The sequence below is a fragment of the Hypomesus transpacificus genome, chromosome 8, assembly GCF_021917145.1.
Source record: "Hypomesus transpacificus isolate Combined female chromosome 8, fHypTra1, whole genome shotgun sequence".
NCBI classification, from domain to species: domain Eukaryota; kingdom Metazoa; phylum Chordata; class Actinopteri; order Osmeriformes; family Osmeridae; genus Hypomesus; species Hypomesus transpacificus.
This window is the reverse complement of record NC_061067.1, coordinates 9,923,819-9,939,257: the sequence shown is the minus strand read 5'-3', so window position 1 is coordinate 9,939,257 and position 15,439 is coordinate 9,923,819. Positions and strand designations below refer to the sequence as shown.

At 48.6% G+C, this 15,439-nt stretch overlaps 2 protein-coding genes across 6 annotated transcripts; one reads left to right on the top strand and one right to left on the bottom strand.

Moving 5' to 3' along the window:
• Positions 1 to 171: 171 nt before the first annotated feature.
• On the top strand, positions 172 to 10,895 carry LOC124470025 (U2 snRNP-associated SURP domain containing). 4 transcript variants are annotated; one of them, XM_047023685.1, is made up of 26 exons: positions 172 to 241; positions 1,128 to 1,226; positions 1,377 to 1,488; positions 1,623 to 1,747; positions 1,874 to 1,944; positions 2,045 to 2,133; positions 2,357 to 2,392; positions 2,519 to 2,601; positions 2,864 to 3,029; positions 3,697 to 3,908; positions 4,352 to 4,395; positions 5,794 to 5,898; positions 5,997 to 6,063; positions 6,214 to 6,377; positions 6,790 to 6,952; positions 7,060 to 7,139; positions 7,261 to 7,348; positions 7,461 to 7,613; positions 7,935 to 8,166; positions 8,485 to 8,571; positions 8,683 to 8,731; positions 8,970 to 9,120; positions 9,777 to 9,887; positions 10,049 to 10,173; positions 10,258 to 10,464; positions 10,699 to 10,895. In XM_047023685.1, the coding sequence occupies exons 1-26, from the start codon at positions 197 to 199 to the stop codon at positions 10,835 to 10,837; spliced, it is 3,003 nt and encodes a 1,000-aa protein (XP_046879641.1). In that variant the 5' UTR covers positions 172 to 196; the 3' UTR covers positions 10,838 to 10,895. The 4 variants fall into 4 exon arrangements, with proteins under 4 accessions (XP_046879641.1, XP_046879640.1, XP_046879642.1 ...); XM_047023684.1 differs by having other exon boundaries at positions 8,967 to 9,120; XM_047023686.1 differs by lacking the exon at positions 2,357 to 2,392 and having other exon boundaries at positions 8,967 to 9,120.
• Positions 10,884 to 15,299, bottom strand: LOC124470026 (acyl-CoA dehydrogenase family member 11-like). Of its 2 annotated transcripts, none has more exons than XM_047023688.1 (8): positions 14,385 to 15,299; positions 13,867 to 13,973; positions 13,679 to 13,750; positions 13,379 to 13,533; positions 12,846 to 12,962; positions 12,553 to 12,662; positions 12,267 to 12,408; positions 10,884 to 11,907 (listed from the first exon to the last, which is right to left on the bottom strand). In XM_047023688.1, the coding sequence occupies exons 1-7, from the start codon at positions 14,417 to 14,419 to the stop codon at positions 12,294 to 12,296; spliced, it is 711 nt and encodes a 236-aa protein (XP_046879644.1). In that variant the 5' UTR covers positions 14,420 to 15,299; the 3' UTR covers positions 10,884 to 11,907; positions 12,267 to 12,293. The 2 variants fall into 2 exon arrangements, with proteins under 2 accessions (XP_046879644.1, XP_046879645.1); XM_047023689.1 differs by having other exon boundaries at positions 13,867 to 13,952; positions 14,385 to 15,297.
• Positions 15,300 to 15,439: the final 140 nt, after the last annotated feature.

Genomic DNA, 15,439 nt, shown 5'->3' with positions numbered 1-15,439 from the left:
CTTGATGAGATACACAAATAAGTGTGATTACATTATTAGATATTTTGTATAGGAATAGGCATTAGATGTACTGATATCAAGGAAGCAAAACTAAATATATAATGATCATAATTTATATCGGTTTTTGATTATTATAGACTACATTTACTTTATCCAAGAATCGGCAATCGATTATAACCTTTTCAAAGGAACGGAGATGGCGGACGGAACGCCTGGTGGATCTCAAAAAGCCAGCGCAAAGGTTAATTTATTTGTACTAAACTCGTATGATATATTTACTGTTAAATGTTGTTCAGCGTGGTAAATACTGTTGTATTTTAACAGTCTTGATAGCTCAAGTAGTGCGTCTGTATTGCTCTGCACGTGCAAGATTGCAGTGTGGAGTGCAGCCTTAACACTTTGCTAGGCTAGGCTAGGCTAACTAGGCTAGCCACCAGACGACGTAAGTCAACCTGATGTCTTAGTTAGGCCTTGCTAGCTAGCACTAGTTAGCTAAACGAGCGGACCACCAAGGCATAAACAGTTAGTTCAATAATGACGGGTACGGGCATGATACTTGTTGGCTAGCGTTCAACATTATTATCAATCTGTGCCGACATTTTTAGGAACTTGGTGTCACCTTGATCACTGGCGATGTTGCCACCATCAGCCCACTACTGTAGCTTTACTAGCCTGGTGCTAGCTAGGGCTGCTACATTCACAAGTCTATATTTTTTTGCCGCCTTGAGCGTCTAGGCAAGCCCTCAGGCTCAGGCCTGCTAGACAGGGAACTTTGCAAGGTGGAGTGCTCCCGAGGTTCTGTCACATTACTGTTAACCTAACTTAACTAAATCTACAGCTTGCTAATTGGGAAGTTATCACGGAGAGGATATCACTGGAGAGCTAGATAGACTACTTGTGAAGACCCTTTTGTGTCATTCAAAGTCTAGTTTGCTCTTTAGCTGTGTACATAAGTTGTAAAAATCAGCAATGGTAACTTGTTAGTTGTCATTGCAAACCGGTGTACTCTTAACGCATGACTGCACTTAATTGTATATCTTGTAACTGGTTAGGTATTGTGTAGTTCAGCATGGTGTACCGCACATTACATTATCAGATTCCCTAATGTGTTTTGTTTACATCTTTAGGCGCTGCTTGAGAGCAAGCTGAAATCTTTCAGCATCGGGAAAATGGCCGTGGCCAAGAGGACCCTTAGCAAAAAAGAGCAAGATGAGATCAAAAAGAAGGTAACGTCTGACCATACAATTTCACTTGATAGCCATTTGCTGTATTTATTGTTCACATATGTACATGACCTAACTGATAAGGGTATATGTTTGGTTAAATACATTGAAACAAAGGGTATATGTGTGGTTAACGGTTCTGTTTCTATGCAGGAGGATGAACGAGCAGCCGCAGAGATTTATGAGGAGTTTCTCGCTGCATTTGAAGGCGGAGACGGAAAGGTCAAAGCCTTCGTCCGAGGTGGAATTGCGAATGCATCTAAAGGTAAATCGACGTCTTTCAACAGTTTGGCACATGCGAAGCTGCGCAATACTCGATGCTACATGACTTCATGGGCCACCTATGCCTTCGATCTAATCTGTGTCTTCCCCGTATGTCTCCTACGTTTCCTTTCACAGAGGAGGCTGCCGCAGATGATAAGAAGGGCAAATTGTACAAACCCAAGTCCCGCTTTGAAGCCAAAAGCTTCTTGCCTTTAGAGACCCCTCCGCAGTTTTTAGCGATAGACAAAAGACATGTGCCGGTATGTATCAGTGGGGTTAGCGTTCTTACTGGTTTGAATTTTCTCCGATGTCCCAGGGGAAATCCTTAAACTTTCCCTCACAACTTGGCATTCCCCCCTCCCCCCCCCCCCGGTTGTCATTTTTAGAGTGTGAAGAAACCAACTGAAAAAGAAAAGAAAAAAAGTAACCTGGAGCTCTTCAAGGAAGAACTGAAACAGTAAGCGTCGCTTTCCCCTGACAGCCTCCTCCTTCCATCCTAACTGTACTTCTCGGCGGGTTGCCCTTGGTTGCGTAACGCTCCCCGTCTTGTCCCGCAGGATTCAGGAGGAGAGGGACGAGAGGCACAAGAACAAAGGGCGAGTCAGCCGTTTCGAACCCCTGTCCGGCGCGGACGGCAGGCGCTCGTGTAAGTCCTACGCGTGACCCCCCCCCCCCGCCGCAAGTTGAGCTGGGCTGCCGAACCCTCCACGAAATCTCCTGGTTCTCGAATCTCCTGCGTTTAGATCCTGCGTCTTCTGTTCTCACAACCCCCCCCCCCCCCCTCCCCACACACACACACACCCAACCCCGACATACCCTTTCCTTGGCTTCGAAAACAACGTTCACACTGCTTTTTCTGCTTCTTTTAGCGGATGGTTCTTCGCGAAGAAACCGTCCGTCCAGTGGTAATTTTGACTCACTACAGTGGCATGCTTTTGATTCATATCTTCCATCTGGCTAAGCGCGTGCGTGGCTCCCTGCAGACTGTGTAGAAAAGGCCCCCTCTTTTTTTCTCCCCTTGTGCTCCCCAGTCCTGGACGAGTCAGCCCCCGGCTCACACGACGTGGGAGACCCCTCGACGACAAACCTGTACCTGGGGAACATCAATCCGCAGGTAACTTTGCAGGCCCCTTTTCTGAAAGATGGCCCCAAAAAGTCACAAGCACCATAACCTTGGATCTTTTAGGCCTGAGGTAATCAAGATATGCGTTTATGTATTTTGCCGTGACCCTGCGAAATACACTAGTAACGTTAAACGTCGGCGTAAAAAACTGTTTTTTTCCTGCAAGCAAAGGAATAAAGATGCCTTCAACACATCACAGTATATCAACATATTACGGCTCTAAAGCAACGCTCTCCCGTCATTCTGTTGGCAGATGAACGAGGAGATGCTGTGCCAGGAGTTTGGCCGCTACGGCCCTCTGGCCAGCGTGAAGATCATGTGGCCCAGGACGGACGAGGAGAGAGCCCGCGAGAGGAACTGTGGCTTTGTGGCCTTCATGAGTCGACGAGACGCCGAGAGGGCGCTGAAGAACCTCAACGGTAGGCCAAAAGGCCCACGGTCACGCCACAGCACTGCATCCGACAGTGGTTCTCAACCCTGCTCCTCAGGGGGACCCCACCTGTCTTGCATGTTCTGGATGTTTCCCTGCTCCCAACACGCCCGATTCAAATGAAGGAATCGTTACTGGGCGACTGCTGAGCTAGATAACAACCCAGTCGTTGGAGTTAGGTGTGTTGGAAGAGAGAAACATTCAGGACCGTGGGACCCTGAGGACCAGGGTTGAGAGCCGCTGCTTTAGATGGGACCAAATCCAATGTCGGATTGGATGCTGATCCTAACGCCATTGTTCTCGTCGGAGATCGGACTGACGGCGCTGATCCCAAAGCACACGCATTTCTGTGCATGTATTTGCTCTTTAATAAGTGGTGTGTGGTTAATACAAAAAAATATAAAAAATGTAGCTATGGAATTAGTATCGGTATCTGCAAGTTTGTATTGAGATCGGAATTGAAAAAAACGTGGATCCAGTGCATCTTTATTTAGACCACGTCTGCCCCTGTCTGCTGTTCATTAGAGAGGAGGGTCAGCTTGGAGAAGTGCTCCAAAACGTAGCCAGGCCAGGTGTCAGACATCAGAATGGTAGCGTCCACGACGGGGCCCCCCCTCGTAAGACGGCTGGTCAACTGGCTTTTTCCTCCCTCCCAGGCAAGATGATTATGAACTTTGAGATGAAGCTGGGCTGGGGCAAGGGTGTGCCCATCCCCCCCCACCCCATCTACATCCCCCCTTCCATGATGGAACACACGCTGCCCCCACCCCCCTCCGGTCTGCCCTTCAACGCCCAGCCCCGCGAGAGGCTGAAGAACCCCAACGCCGCCCTCCTCCCCCCGCCCAAAAACAAGGAGGAGTTTGACAAGGTAACTGCCATCCCGTCAGCTCTCCTCGTTTCTGAGTCATTCTGCTGGGGAGGGGGATTTAGGCCTTGTACTGTCCTGGTCCTAGCTGGTCCTAGTTTCTAGTCCTGCTTTTGTCTAGGCTTTGGGTAGAATAGAGTGGCATTTTCAAAGGAGGGGGTGGAAGGAGAGGATGAGAGATGGAAGTTTTTTCAGTTGGTAGAACCAAGGTGTTTAGAGTATTGAAATGGTAAGTGTGTGGAAGTTAGACATGTCTATATGCAGTGCTTAGCGTGCCATTTTAGTCAAACTGATAGCAGTAAAGGAAAGTTGTTCTTTTTCTATGCAGTTTTCAAAAACAAAATGCATTTTCTATATCAATATTTCTATATATATTTTTGCACCTGTTGCCTTTTAACAATACTCACATATTCTATGTTTATTATCTGATGTGACTTCATATACAGACTCTGTCGCAAGCCATAGTCAAAGTGGTTATCCCAACAGAAAGGTACATGTTTTTCCTTTTTTAATTGGTGTAAAAACGTAGAAAAACATCCCATTAGAATGAACCCAAAACGTCTTGATCAATTGGATCACTGCATGCTACAGGGGGGGTCGTTCAGTGTGGGTGAGCAACAGTCGAGGCAGGTGCCCCCTCTGTGTCCTCCAGGCTTCCTGTAAACTGAAATACCAACGCCACTCATAGAACTGACTCATGTTCGGTATGCTCTAGAAGTATGTCGGTCATTTTCACACTTCATCTAAATCTGTCCAGCAAACATCATGTCATAGCACTGGCTAAGAGCGTCTGCTAAATGACTAAATGTAGTTGTAGTTTAGGCGCTGTCATAGCAATCGATTGACCTAGAATCACCACATAGCGTACATGTTACCTCACCATACCATCAAGTGGCATATTTTGATGATTAGGTGACATACTTAACACGCCCATATGCCCACCGCGCAGGCTTTTAATAGGCCCTTCCCTGCCTCCCCTGACTATTGCTCATCTGGACTGCCCCGCCCCCCCATGGCCTCTGTCACCCAATCAGGGGCTCAGGTCAAACCTAGCCCCCTGGGCTGAGAAATCCAAACCCTGCCCCCCCCAATATTAGTCTCTATGACCTTTGACATTGGCCTTGGTGAGCAGCACAAGTTGAACTGTCTACGGCAGCGAGGGACCCTGCAAAGCATCATGGGATGGATTGGGAAAGTATACAGAATTTTACCCCCGCCATTGGTACGATCAGCTCCAGTGCTACCAAGTAAATGTGATCTGTGTTGTCCAATGAAAGACAAACTGTTTTGTTGGCCACTTTAGGCTAATACTCAGTCCACTAGATGATGCCCCCCCCCCTTATCCTGTCTCTTCTCACAATTTTTCATTAGACAACCAATTTACATTGAATTCCTTCTCACCAGTTTGGTTAGAAGTCTCTGTTTTTGGCATTTAGCCTATTTAGGCCAACAATCCTATACTGCTTTGGTTCTTCCGTTAAGTCAGGAGTTGGAGGGGCATTGCAGAGGCACTGTATTGGTTGATTTTGTCTGCCAATCTAGTGTCTACCCAATCCCCTCTCCTGTTACAGCCTATCCTGTTCAGTTCTACTATTCTCCCTTTTCCATTATATCTCAACTTTAGTTGTGTAAATAAAGTAGGGAAAACATTTCAGTTTAGGCAAATCCATTTTCGATCCCTCGGCATTAAAGTGCACAATTGTGTATTATTTAATAGCCCTCCCACTGTCAAATAAGTTTTTGATTTGCTGTATTACACATTCCTGTTGTTTGTGAAGGGTGTTTAGGCCTGCAGCTGTAGGGAAGGCTAGCACACACACACACACAGCATTTGGAAGAAGGGTCGGCCACTCTGAATCCGTGTGCTTTAACTGTGTTTTTCTTCTAGGAATTTGCTCTCTCTCATCCACCGAATGATCGAGTTTGTGGTGCGTGAAGGCCCCATGTTCGAAGCCATGATAATGAACCGAGAGCTCAACAACCCCATGTACAGGTGTGTGTGTGTGCGCGCGCTAGAAAACGTTTTTAAGCGACGTGCTGCATCACGTTTGACACATTGGACTAACGGTTGCGTTCTCTGTCGACACCCAGGTTTCTTTTTGAGAACCAGAGCCCAGCCCACGTGTACTACCGGTGGAAACTCTACTCCATACTTCAGGTCAGACACACAAGACATACCATATTACTACTCAAATTCGAGTTAGGCATACGCAGGGTCGAGTTATTTACCTCATAGAGATACGCTGCCACGACGAGCGTCACCATCTCCAAGTGAGTCTGAAAACGGTCTTGAACTCCGCCTCTCCAGGGAGAAGCGCCGACAAAATGGCGGACGGACGAGTTCCGCATGTTCAAGAACGGCTCGCTGTGGCGGCCCCCTCCTCTCAACCCCTACCTGCACGGCAACTTCGAGGAGGGAGAGGAGGAGGAGGAGGACGAGGAGCCTGGCAAGAAGGGCTGCCTGAAGGAAGAGTATGTTCCTTTACTGTCTCGCGCAGGGCTCACACGGTGGAAACCTCCTGGGATTTAGTAACTGGGGAACAGTCAGGGACATGAGTGAAACTGGACCCAATTTACACTCGGGCCCACCTTCACGTGGAAACATCTGTTTGTAGGCTAGCAGTATGTTAGCACTGTGTTTTAGGGATGTTGTTTAGAATATACACAAGCAGGAAGGTCAAGGAAATGGCTGGGGTTTAGTGCCATAGCCAAGTTCTGATCAATTTTTTTTCTCTCTTTGCACGAGCCAAGTTTTTTGGGGGCTGTGGCTCAGTGCAATAGCCAAGGTTTTTTTGCTGTGGTTCAGTGCAGTAGCCAAGGTTTTTTTTCTGTGGTTCAGTGCAGTAGCCAAGGTTTGACCGCACATCTTTCCCCCCTCCCCCAGGGAGCGTGACAAGCTTGAGGAGCTGCTGCGAGGCCTGAGCCCCAGGAAGGGGGACGTGGCCGAGGCCATGCTCTTCTGCCTCAGCCACGCCGAGGCTGCCGAGGAGATCGTGGAGTGCGTCGCCGAGTCGCTCTCCATCCTCAAGACCCCCCTCCCCAAAAAGGCAAGAGCCCCCCCCCCCCTCTCGCGCCGGACCCCCTACGAGTCCCCGTGTCGTTTCTGTGTGGCCACAGCGGTGACACTGTCTCCTCCTCTCCCCTCGCGTTTCAGATCGCTCGCTTGTACCTCGTCTCCGACGTGCTGTACAACTCGTCCGCCAAGGTCGCCAACGCTTCGTACTACAGGAAGTAGTAAGTGATGTTTTTTCCCCGTGGCCGTCCGTTTGTCGGGCCTCGAGGGCCGACTCGCGGGGGGTGCTTCTATCCAGAGTCGCGTCACTGCGTGTTTGAGCGTGTCTTTCTTGTCTTCCAGCTTCGAAACCAAGCTCTGCCAGATCTTCTCCGACCTCAACGCCACATACAGGACGATACAGGGTCACCTCCAATCGGAAAACTTCAAGGTACAATGATTTAGTTTCTATGAACACAACCCCCCCAACACACACACACAATTGTCTTTCTTTTTCAAATTCAAATCTTAATTCAAATTCCTCCCTTGTTCCTGCCCCCTAGCAACGGGTGATGTCGTGTTTCCGGGCGTGGGAGGACTGGGCCGTGTACCCGGACCCCTTCCTCATCAAGCTGCAGAACATCTTCCTGGGGCTGGTCAACTTGTCCAAGGAGGACAAGGAGGTGGCCCCCCTCACCCTGGCTGCTGTCATAGAGGTGAGCAGAGGGCTCTGCTCTCCTCTCCCCCAACCCCCCTCTTTCTCTTCCTAATATTAGGAAATCCTCCTCCACATGCTAAGAAAAAAACCCGGCATTAGCTAGCGATAGTTGAATACAGGTGTAGTTCTACATGTAGGTGAACAACATTGGCGAGGTAGTACATTTTGAGATGTACACGGGCCCAGTGAGAAATGTAGTTTTTTGGCGCAGATACAAAATAAAAATTTAAAAACAGCACGCCAGGCCACCGTGGGAAATGTAGTCCACGGCCGTTGACGCCCTCTTCTCACTGCCTAACTGAAACGTCTGTCCCTCCAGACGGCAGCCCTGGAGCGCTCCCCGTCCCTGGCCCCGGCCCTGGCCGAGCCGGCCGAGGACATCGACGGGGCGCCCATCGGAGAGGACATGGACGGGGCTCCCCTGGAGGACGTGGACGGCATGCCCATCGACGGGGCCGTGATGGACGGGGCCCCCCTGGACGGGGCCCCTCTGGAGGACCTGGACGGTGTTCCCATCAAGGCCCCGGAGGAGGATCTGGACGGGGTGCCCTGTGAGTGGTTCAGCTTAGAGAGGCCAGAGAGAAGCCTTTTGTACAAAAACTGGGGATTTATTGGGAATGGGGTTGAATCTGGCCTGGACCCTTTGTTGCATCTCTCTCTCTCTTACTCTCTCTCGCTCTCTCTCTCTTACTCTTACACTCACTCTCTCACTCACTCACTCAACTTAAAAACTGTCCAATAAATCATCAAAAAAATCAGTCGACCTGAAGCCCATGCGAGGCCTTGAGAAGGCCAGGGGGGGGGGGGGGCTGTTTGAACCAGGTGTCGGGGACGTGACGTCATAACTTGACTCTCTCCTCGTCCTACAGTGGAGAACGCAGCGGCCAAAGCAGCCGCCTTCAAAGTGGCTCCTTCCAAGTGGGAAGCGGTGGACGAAGCAGAGCTGCAGGCCCAAGGTAAGCGCATGGGGACCGGGAGTATCAGGCACGCGCTGCCTGTTTCTGCTGGCACACATTCCAGGCGTCGTCTTCACTGACGTGGTGTTTGTTTGTCCGTTTCCCGTTCAGCGGTGACCACCTCCAAATGGGAGGTGTTCGAGCAGCCGGAAGAGAACAAGTGAGTTGGAATTCTCTCAACCATCCAGATATGTATTTATGATACGGATATATTTGTATATATGTTTTCGAATGCCCAGTCATGGATTATTATGACAGTTGAGTCAACTGAAGTTCATTCATGTAGTCGTTGCAGTAGGAAGAACCTTTACCTGTGAGCCCTACCAACCAAGAACCACACTGTTAAATTTGCATGTGAATGAATGTTCATGTACTAAACCTGCTGTGCCTCCCAGTAGGGACGAGGTGGACAGCGACGACGACGACAGGAGTCCGTGCTCCGAGGACCCCCACAGCTACTCCAACCCCGTCAAGGAGGAGCCGGCGGACAGCAAGGTCAAGCAGTCCGGCCTGAACGAGGAGAAACGCTCCAAGCTCAGGGAGATCGAGGTGATGACCCCGCATGCCTCCCACCTTCAACACTGGCTCGGCCTTTAGGTTCACGGATCTTTTTGGATGAGACAATTGTGTTCTCGTGTCCACGTGTCAGGGACACACGATACACGCACGGTAGCCCGAAAAACATTTCCCTTCGTTGATAAGATGATGCTGTTTTCATGTGGTGGGTGGGGGGTTGAGACCTTCTGCTTTCATTTACATGTATTCATTTAGCAGACGCTTTTATCCAAAACGACTTCGCTTTCATCCTGTATTGGTTCCAAATGTTATTTTTATGGAATATGTAAGGGTGTAACGATACACTCAGCTCACAATACAATACGTATCACAATATTTGGATTTTTTGAATATGAAACTGAAGTTCAACTAACAGATTTATTTCCAAAACATTAAACATTTTCAAAACATTTCTTATACAATTTACTGAACTCAGTCCAAGCATTTCTGTGAATGCAATGAATGTACGCATGATGCAGGTATAGAGTAGGTTGCGTGCTGGTAGCTCAACCAATAGGATCAAACGGACGTCGTATTGTAAAAATATTGCCATAACTCTACGATACATATTGTAAAAAAATGTATTGCGATATATAGTTCCACGATGTATCGTCACACCCCTAGAAAAATGTAGTTTTTCTCCTTGGCAGGTGAAAGTGATGAAGTTCCAGGATGAGCTTGAGTCGGGGAAGAGGCCCAAGAAGTCTGGCCAGTCTCTCCAGGAGCAGGTGGAGCACTACAGAGACAAGCTGCTGCAGAAGGTAGGGAGACGCCACCCAGCTCGACCACCACAAACACAGCCTCTCCTGGGCTCAGTGGCGTTTAAATGAAGAAGAATATTTGTAATGCGCCTTTCAGGGACTTGAAGGTGCCTCACAGTACAATCATATAACTCAAATTTGATTTTTCTTTTTTTTTGTAGGAGAAGGAAAAGGAAAAACTTGAACGGGAGAAAGAGCGCGAGAAGAAGGAAAAGGAAAAAGTCGAGGCCCGCGTAAAAGAGGTGAAGAAGGAGAAAGAGGAATCCACGCCCACCAGGAAAGAGAGGTACTTGCGGTCGACACCAGTCGAAATGTCGCTGCGCGCGTGTGCTCCCTGCGTCGGTAACTCACCCTCTGATGTCTCCGCTAGGCGTCCGTCGCCCGCGGTCGCCAGGAAACGCCGGCACAGCGGCTCGCCCAGCCCGGCGCGGAGCAGCGGCCGGCGGGCGCGCTCGCCCTCGCCCCGCTCTGAGAGGTCGGAGCGCTCCGAGAGGTCCGAGCGATCCTACCCCAAGGACGTGTCGCGCTCCGCCCACAAAGACTCCCCTCGCTCCGTCACCAAGAAATCATCCAAAAGGTCAGTCACTCACACAGAGACTAACTTTTTTCTCCCCCCCTCCCTTCCCCTCTCTCAAAAAAAATCGAAATATAATAATTGGATTCTTTACTGTGGGGGGAGAAAAGTATTAAGATGTTTATTTTTTGGAGAGTTTGATGAAGTATGATTGCCGCATGCTAGCCAGTACAGAGGAACATGTAGTAGTGCAAGTTTGCAGCAGGTGCTGAATCCCCCTCCCCTGCTCCCTCGCAGGTCCCCCTCGTCACCCCGGACGCCCAAACGCTCCCGGAGGTCCCGCTCTCGGACGCCCAAGAAGTCGGCCAAGAAGTCCCGCTCCAAATCCCGCTCCCCACACCGCTCCCACAAGAAGTCCAAGAAAAGCAAACACTGACACACACACACTCCCCCGACCCCTGTGTCTTTGTCCCCCTCTCCCCCCCCCCCCCCCCCCCCCCCCCCCCCTCTCTGCTGTGATGTATAAAAGGACTGGGAGTGGCAGTTGGGGTTCTCTCTGCCTGAATGTCGTTGTACAGACGAGGAAAAATGGTTATGCACGTGTTGCCACGGCAATTGGGCCACCGTTTTTGTTTTATATTGTAAAAAATAAGATTTGTGTGTGTGTCTCTCTCTTCTCCCCCCTTCCCTGCCCACCCAATGGGATTCATCCTCGTGGTAGACCACACCTGTACCGAGTGTGACAATGACGTAGTCTTATTTTCATGCCGTCTCATTTCTTTTTTTGTAGTTCACATTAAAAGGATTCATAATAATTGGGTGTTTATTGAAAAGCTGGATATGAGACATTGTAGAAACTTCTTAAAGAGATTATGCTTTTACTTACCTACGAGTTATATTGGACGGTGGTATATTACATTTATTCATTTAGCAGATGCTTTTATCCAAAGCGACTTCCAAGAGAGAGCTTTACAAAATGCATAGGTCACTGATAATAACAAGATACCCCCACAGCATTGCGGGTAGCCAAAACAAGAAGCACACATTGTGAACAACCACAAAATAAGTGCCAAAGGGAAGAACCATAAGAGCATGTAGTTAAGCAACATGAATCACTAAGTGCAAGTATTACTGTGAATATCTAAGTGCAAGTATTACTGTTTGGCAACAGACAATTTGTACACATGCACTGACATTACAGTACAACATTTCTTAGAAAATGTGTGCAATCTGTAATTCAACATTACAATTTCAAACAAAAGAGTAATTCCACTCTCCACGCTAAGGCCGGGAGATCTTTAACCTGTTCATATCAGTGGGTGTAGTGTACACAAATCACAGAAATCAGGTTTTAAACCACAGTGATATCAGGTAGAGGCTGCCTTTTTTCACTATTACAATCATAATTTGAGACAGTATCTGTTTATTGAAGTACCGCTTTGGCTTCATTTTTCTCCACGTCTGCTTTGATCCTGTGAGTCATTTTTCTCCCCGTCTGATATGATCCTGTGAGTAATAAGAATAGGTATTAGAGGTTTGCAGAGATGTCAATCTGCTAGAGAAAGGCCTGACAGCTTGTAGGGTGTCGTGCGACAACAAACATTCTGCAAAGAGCAGAAATACCAGACACCTTTTGTGTTTGTACACGCTTGCAGCTTTGTGTTCACCTGTGCCCTGATGCACTACGACAATCTGTGACCCCCTTCTCCAGCTAGCATGGGTTAGGCCCATGCAACTATTTGGTTTGCCTTGTTGGACCAAATAATTCAGACGGAATTATGTTACAAAAACTTTGGATAGAATAATTATGTTAAAGTATTATTTGTGTGTTAATCAGAAGAAAAAAAACAACGAATTGGGCTAACCCTGATTGGCGTGATATTTCATCAGGCTCACAGCTTGGCCTGGGCCGCCTTCAGCTGGTCTCTCAGTTCCAGGCGGGCGATGGAGGACAGATGCACCTCGTCGGGCCCGTCTGCGATGCGCAGGGTGCGGGCGTACGCGTACCTGTGGAGAACGACAACCTCAGCAAATGTTTTGACTAACCCCCCACAGTTTGATGTCATGGTCCTTGGGTCAGATTTGGAATGCTTACTTTGTGCTTTACGAAAAACACTGAACCAAATGTTGTGCCGTGACGCATGGACTCACATTTGGGCGAGAGGAAAGTCATCCGACACGCCCGCGCCCCCGTGAACCTGAATGGCGCAGTCCGTCACCTCGCAGGCCATCCTGGCCGCAGCCACCTTAATCATGGCAATCTGCGGGAGAAACCAGTTAGCATGGCGGCCAGGGTGGGCTGGGAAACGGCATCATTTCTTTTAGACATGACTTGACTCTGAAACCATAACCAACATCATCGGAAATTCCTCCGAAACCATGTTCCTAATGTTTCCTCAGGATGACGTGTGTGTGTGTGTGTGTGTCTGTAGAGTGTGTGTTACCTGTTTCCTGGCAGCCCTGCTCCCCAGAGTGTCCAGGGCGTGAGCAGCACTGAGCGTTAGCAGGCGGGTCTGCTCTATGGACAGACGACACTCTGCTATCCAGTGGGCCACCACCTCCTGGAGTCACGAGGACAAAGGCACACACGGTTTGGGAAAGCGTACAAAAGTAAATACACGTTAATTAGAATTAAAAAAAAACTGGAAACACTTGATACTTTTCAAAATAAAATGTTGATACAATGGACACATCCACACTAAAACAAATGTATTGGTCGGACGAGTTCTCCTAAAGCAGGGGCGTACAATCCTGGTCCTCGAGGGCCACTGTCCTGCATGTTTTAGATGTTTCCCTGCTCCAGCACACCTGATTCAAATGAATGGTCATTACCTGGCTTCCACAGAGCTTGATAACGACCCATTCATCTGAAACAGGTGTGCTGGAGCAGGAAAACATCTAAAACATGCAGGACAGTGGCCCTCGAGGACCAGGATTGGACACCCCTGTCCTAAAGCGTGCGTCGGCACGCACTCACGTGTTGGTAGAGTTTCTTTCCGAAGGTGCTCCTGTTGGCAGCTCTCTGACACAGAAGCTCCAGGGCCCATTCGGCCAGCCCCACCGCCCTCATGCAGTGGTGCAGCCTGCCCGGGCCCAGACGACCCTGGGCGATCTCAAAACCCCTCCCTTCCCCTGGACGGGCAGGGACGCACGCATGGACAATACCATTACAAACTGGGGGGGTGGTCTAGAGATACCATTAGATCATGAGGGAGCGTGGTACCTGCTATTCATGTAATGTCATCATGTAAACATGCCCCAAGGGTCATTAACTAACCCAGGATGATGTTGGAGGAAGGTACACGGACATTGTCGAACTGTATCTCAAAATGTCCTCCGTGGATAGCGTCTGGGTGGAAAATGGAACAGCAGTGGATTTCAATGTGCTCATGTACATCTTAAAGACATCAAATGAGCTTAGTAGCGCTTGGAAACTGTAGGTCAAGGATATGAATGTCATCTCACCATCCTGTCCGAATACAGTGAGTGGTCTGATCAGGTTTACTCCAGGAGTGTGGAGTGGGACCAGTATCATGCTGTGGTCAGCGTGTCTGAAGAACGCATCACTGTTTCTATCATCATCATTAACATTTAACATTAATTTAACATTACATTTTGTACCGGAAGCCCAAACATCAAATGGTCAACATTTCTCTATAACATCTGAACTCAAGTCTAGGTATTATCTGGGAATGGCATCTTTTAAATGTCTATAAATGTGAGAGTCAAGGGTGTGGTACTTTGCCATCAATGTTCCTGTTAAATCCCTCTTGTTATGGCCTGGCTGCAGGTAAAGGTTACCGCAAACAAGCCGTGGCATAGCCCTCAAATGCCATATGTTGATGACTCATCTTAACAGTTACAAGGGTGGAGACGGTTTATTTGTGGTGTGTATTTTGGAGCCGAAAAGCTTCAGGGAAAAAGAGCGCAAGGATGAAGTGAGAAAAGGATTTGTTTCAAGCAACGCTGTTAGTGTTACCAACCTGTTGTTAGCATCCAGGGTCTTGCTCCTGCACATCACAATAGCCACTTTGCAGTTTGGGTTCCCAGCACCTGCGGAGATGGAAACAATATTTTGGGGACCTCATTGACCTTCATGTACCTGCCTTGTGAATAGCAGAGATATGTAAGGACAACCATGTTCAAATATCACTGCTGTGGTCCCAGGGAAACAAACGAGTGAGAAGCCCACAGCGGACCTCTTGATAACAGAAACCACTAGAGGGCAGCAATGTAACAGAATCCTGAGGACAATTAGCCCATGCAAATCTCAATTTGGGGTCCTTATTCAAACTGTGGTCACCAAAAACCCCATGTCTCATAACGGAGACCATTCTTAAGAACAATATCCGATGAAATTGATGATTAATGAAACGTTGTTTTGCTGCCACTGGAAAGTATTAGCTTTGATTGGCCTTTATTATGTTCCCCTTTCAGAGGAGCCCCAGGAATGAGGCTGGAACGAGGGATGTGAAGAGTCCCTGGAGCCCAGGGGAACCCACACTGGGGTTGGGTCACTCCAGGGCCTTCCTGTTTACGGTTCCGCTCTGTTGACCAATCCCTGGGGCCTGACACAGTCCCACACACATGGGCTCCAGACTGTCCCAACAGTAAGGCGAGTGATGCAGACAACAGAACCAAATTGACACGGAATGGGGAGAAGATGCGTCGGTACGGATCAAAACTATTTGAATGGATGTGCGAGCACACACGGAAGACTCTGAAAACTGAAAAACGAACATGTTAGTGTGCAAAACACGCACACAAAAGCAAATGATAAAGCAAAAATATGTTTTTTGTACAGATACTACACTTTGAAAAAATCCAAACTTTTAAGTTGCAAGTTTCTTGCAAGAAGAAATGATTGAGGTGTACACGGTGTTCAGAAAATAAACGTTTCATCATTGCACCCCCCCCCCCACCCCCCCCCCCCCTAGTCCCCTGGAGTTACTCGTGTCTGGAGAAGTTTGTTTGCACCTGGCCGCCTGTCTCTCTCAGACCTTACATGAGAGTCTAGAAACGCTAATGCTGATAGAAG

What these genes read in the sequence shown, in the direction of transcription:
- LOC124470025 (XM_047023684.1), top strand. Translation starts at nt 197, where the DNA reads ATGGCGGACGGAACGCCTGGTGGATCTCAAAAAGCCAGCGCAAAG. An exon ending in ACAAGGAGGAGTTTGACAAG is followed by an intron (nt 3,909 to 4,351) that starts GTAACTGCCATC and finishes CTTCATATACAG; the next exon opens with ACTCTGTCGCAAGCCATAGT. An exon ending in GTGGTTATCCCAACAGAAAG is followed by an intron (nt 4,396 to 5,793) that starts GTACATGTTTTT and finishes TTTTTCTTCTAG; the next exon opens with GAATTTGCTCTCTCTCATCC.
- LOC124470026 (XM_047023688.1), bottom strand. Translation starts at nt 14,419, where the DNA reads ATGTGCAGGAGCAAGACCCTGGATGCTAACAACAG. An exon ending in ACCCTGGATGCTAACAACAG is followed by an intron (nt 13,974 to 14,384) that starts GTTGGTAACACT and finishes TGATGATGATAG; the next exon opens with AAACAGTGATGCGTTCTTCA. An exon ending in TTCCTCCAACATCATCCTGG is followed by an intron (nt 13,534 to 13,678) that starts GTTAGTTAATGA and finishes CTGCCCGTCCAG; the next exon opens with GGGAAGGGAGGGGTTTTGAG.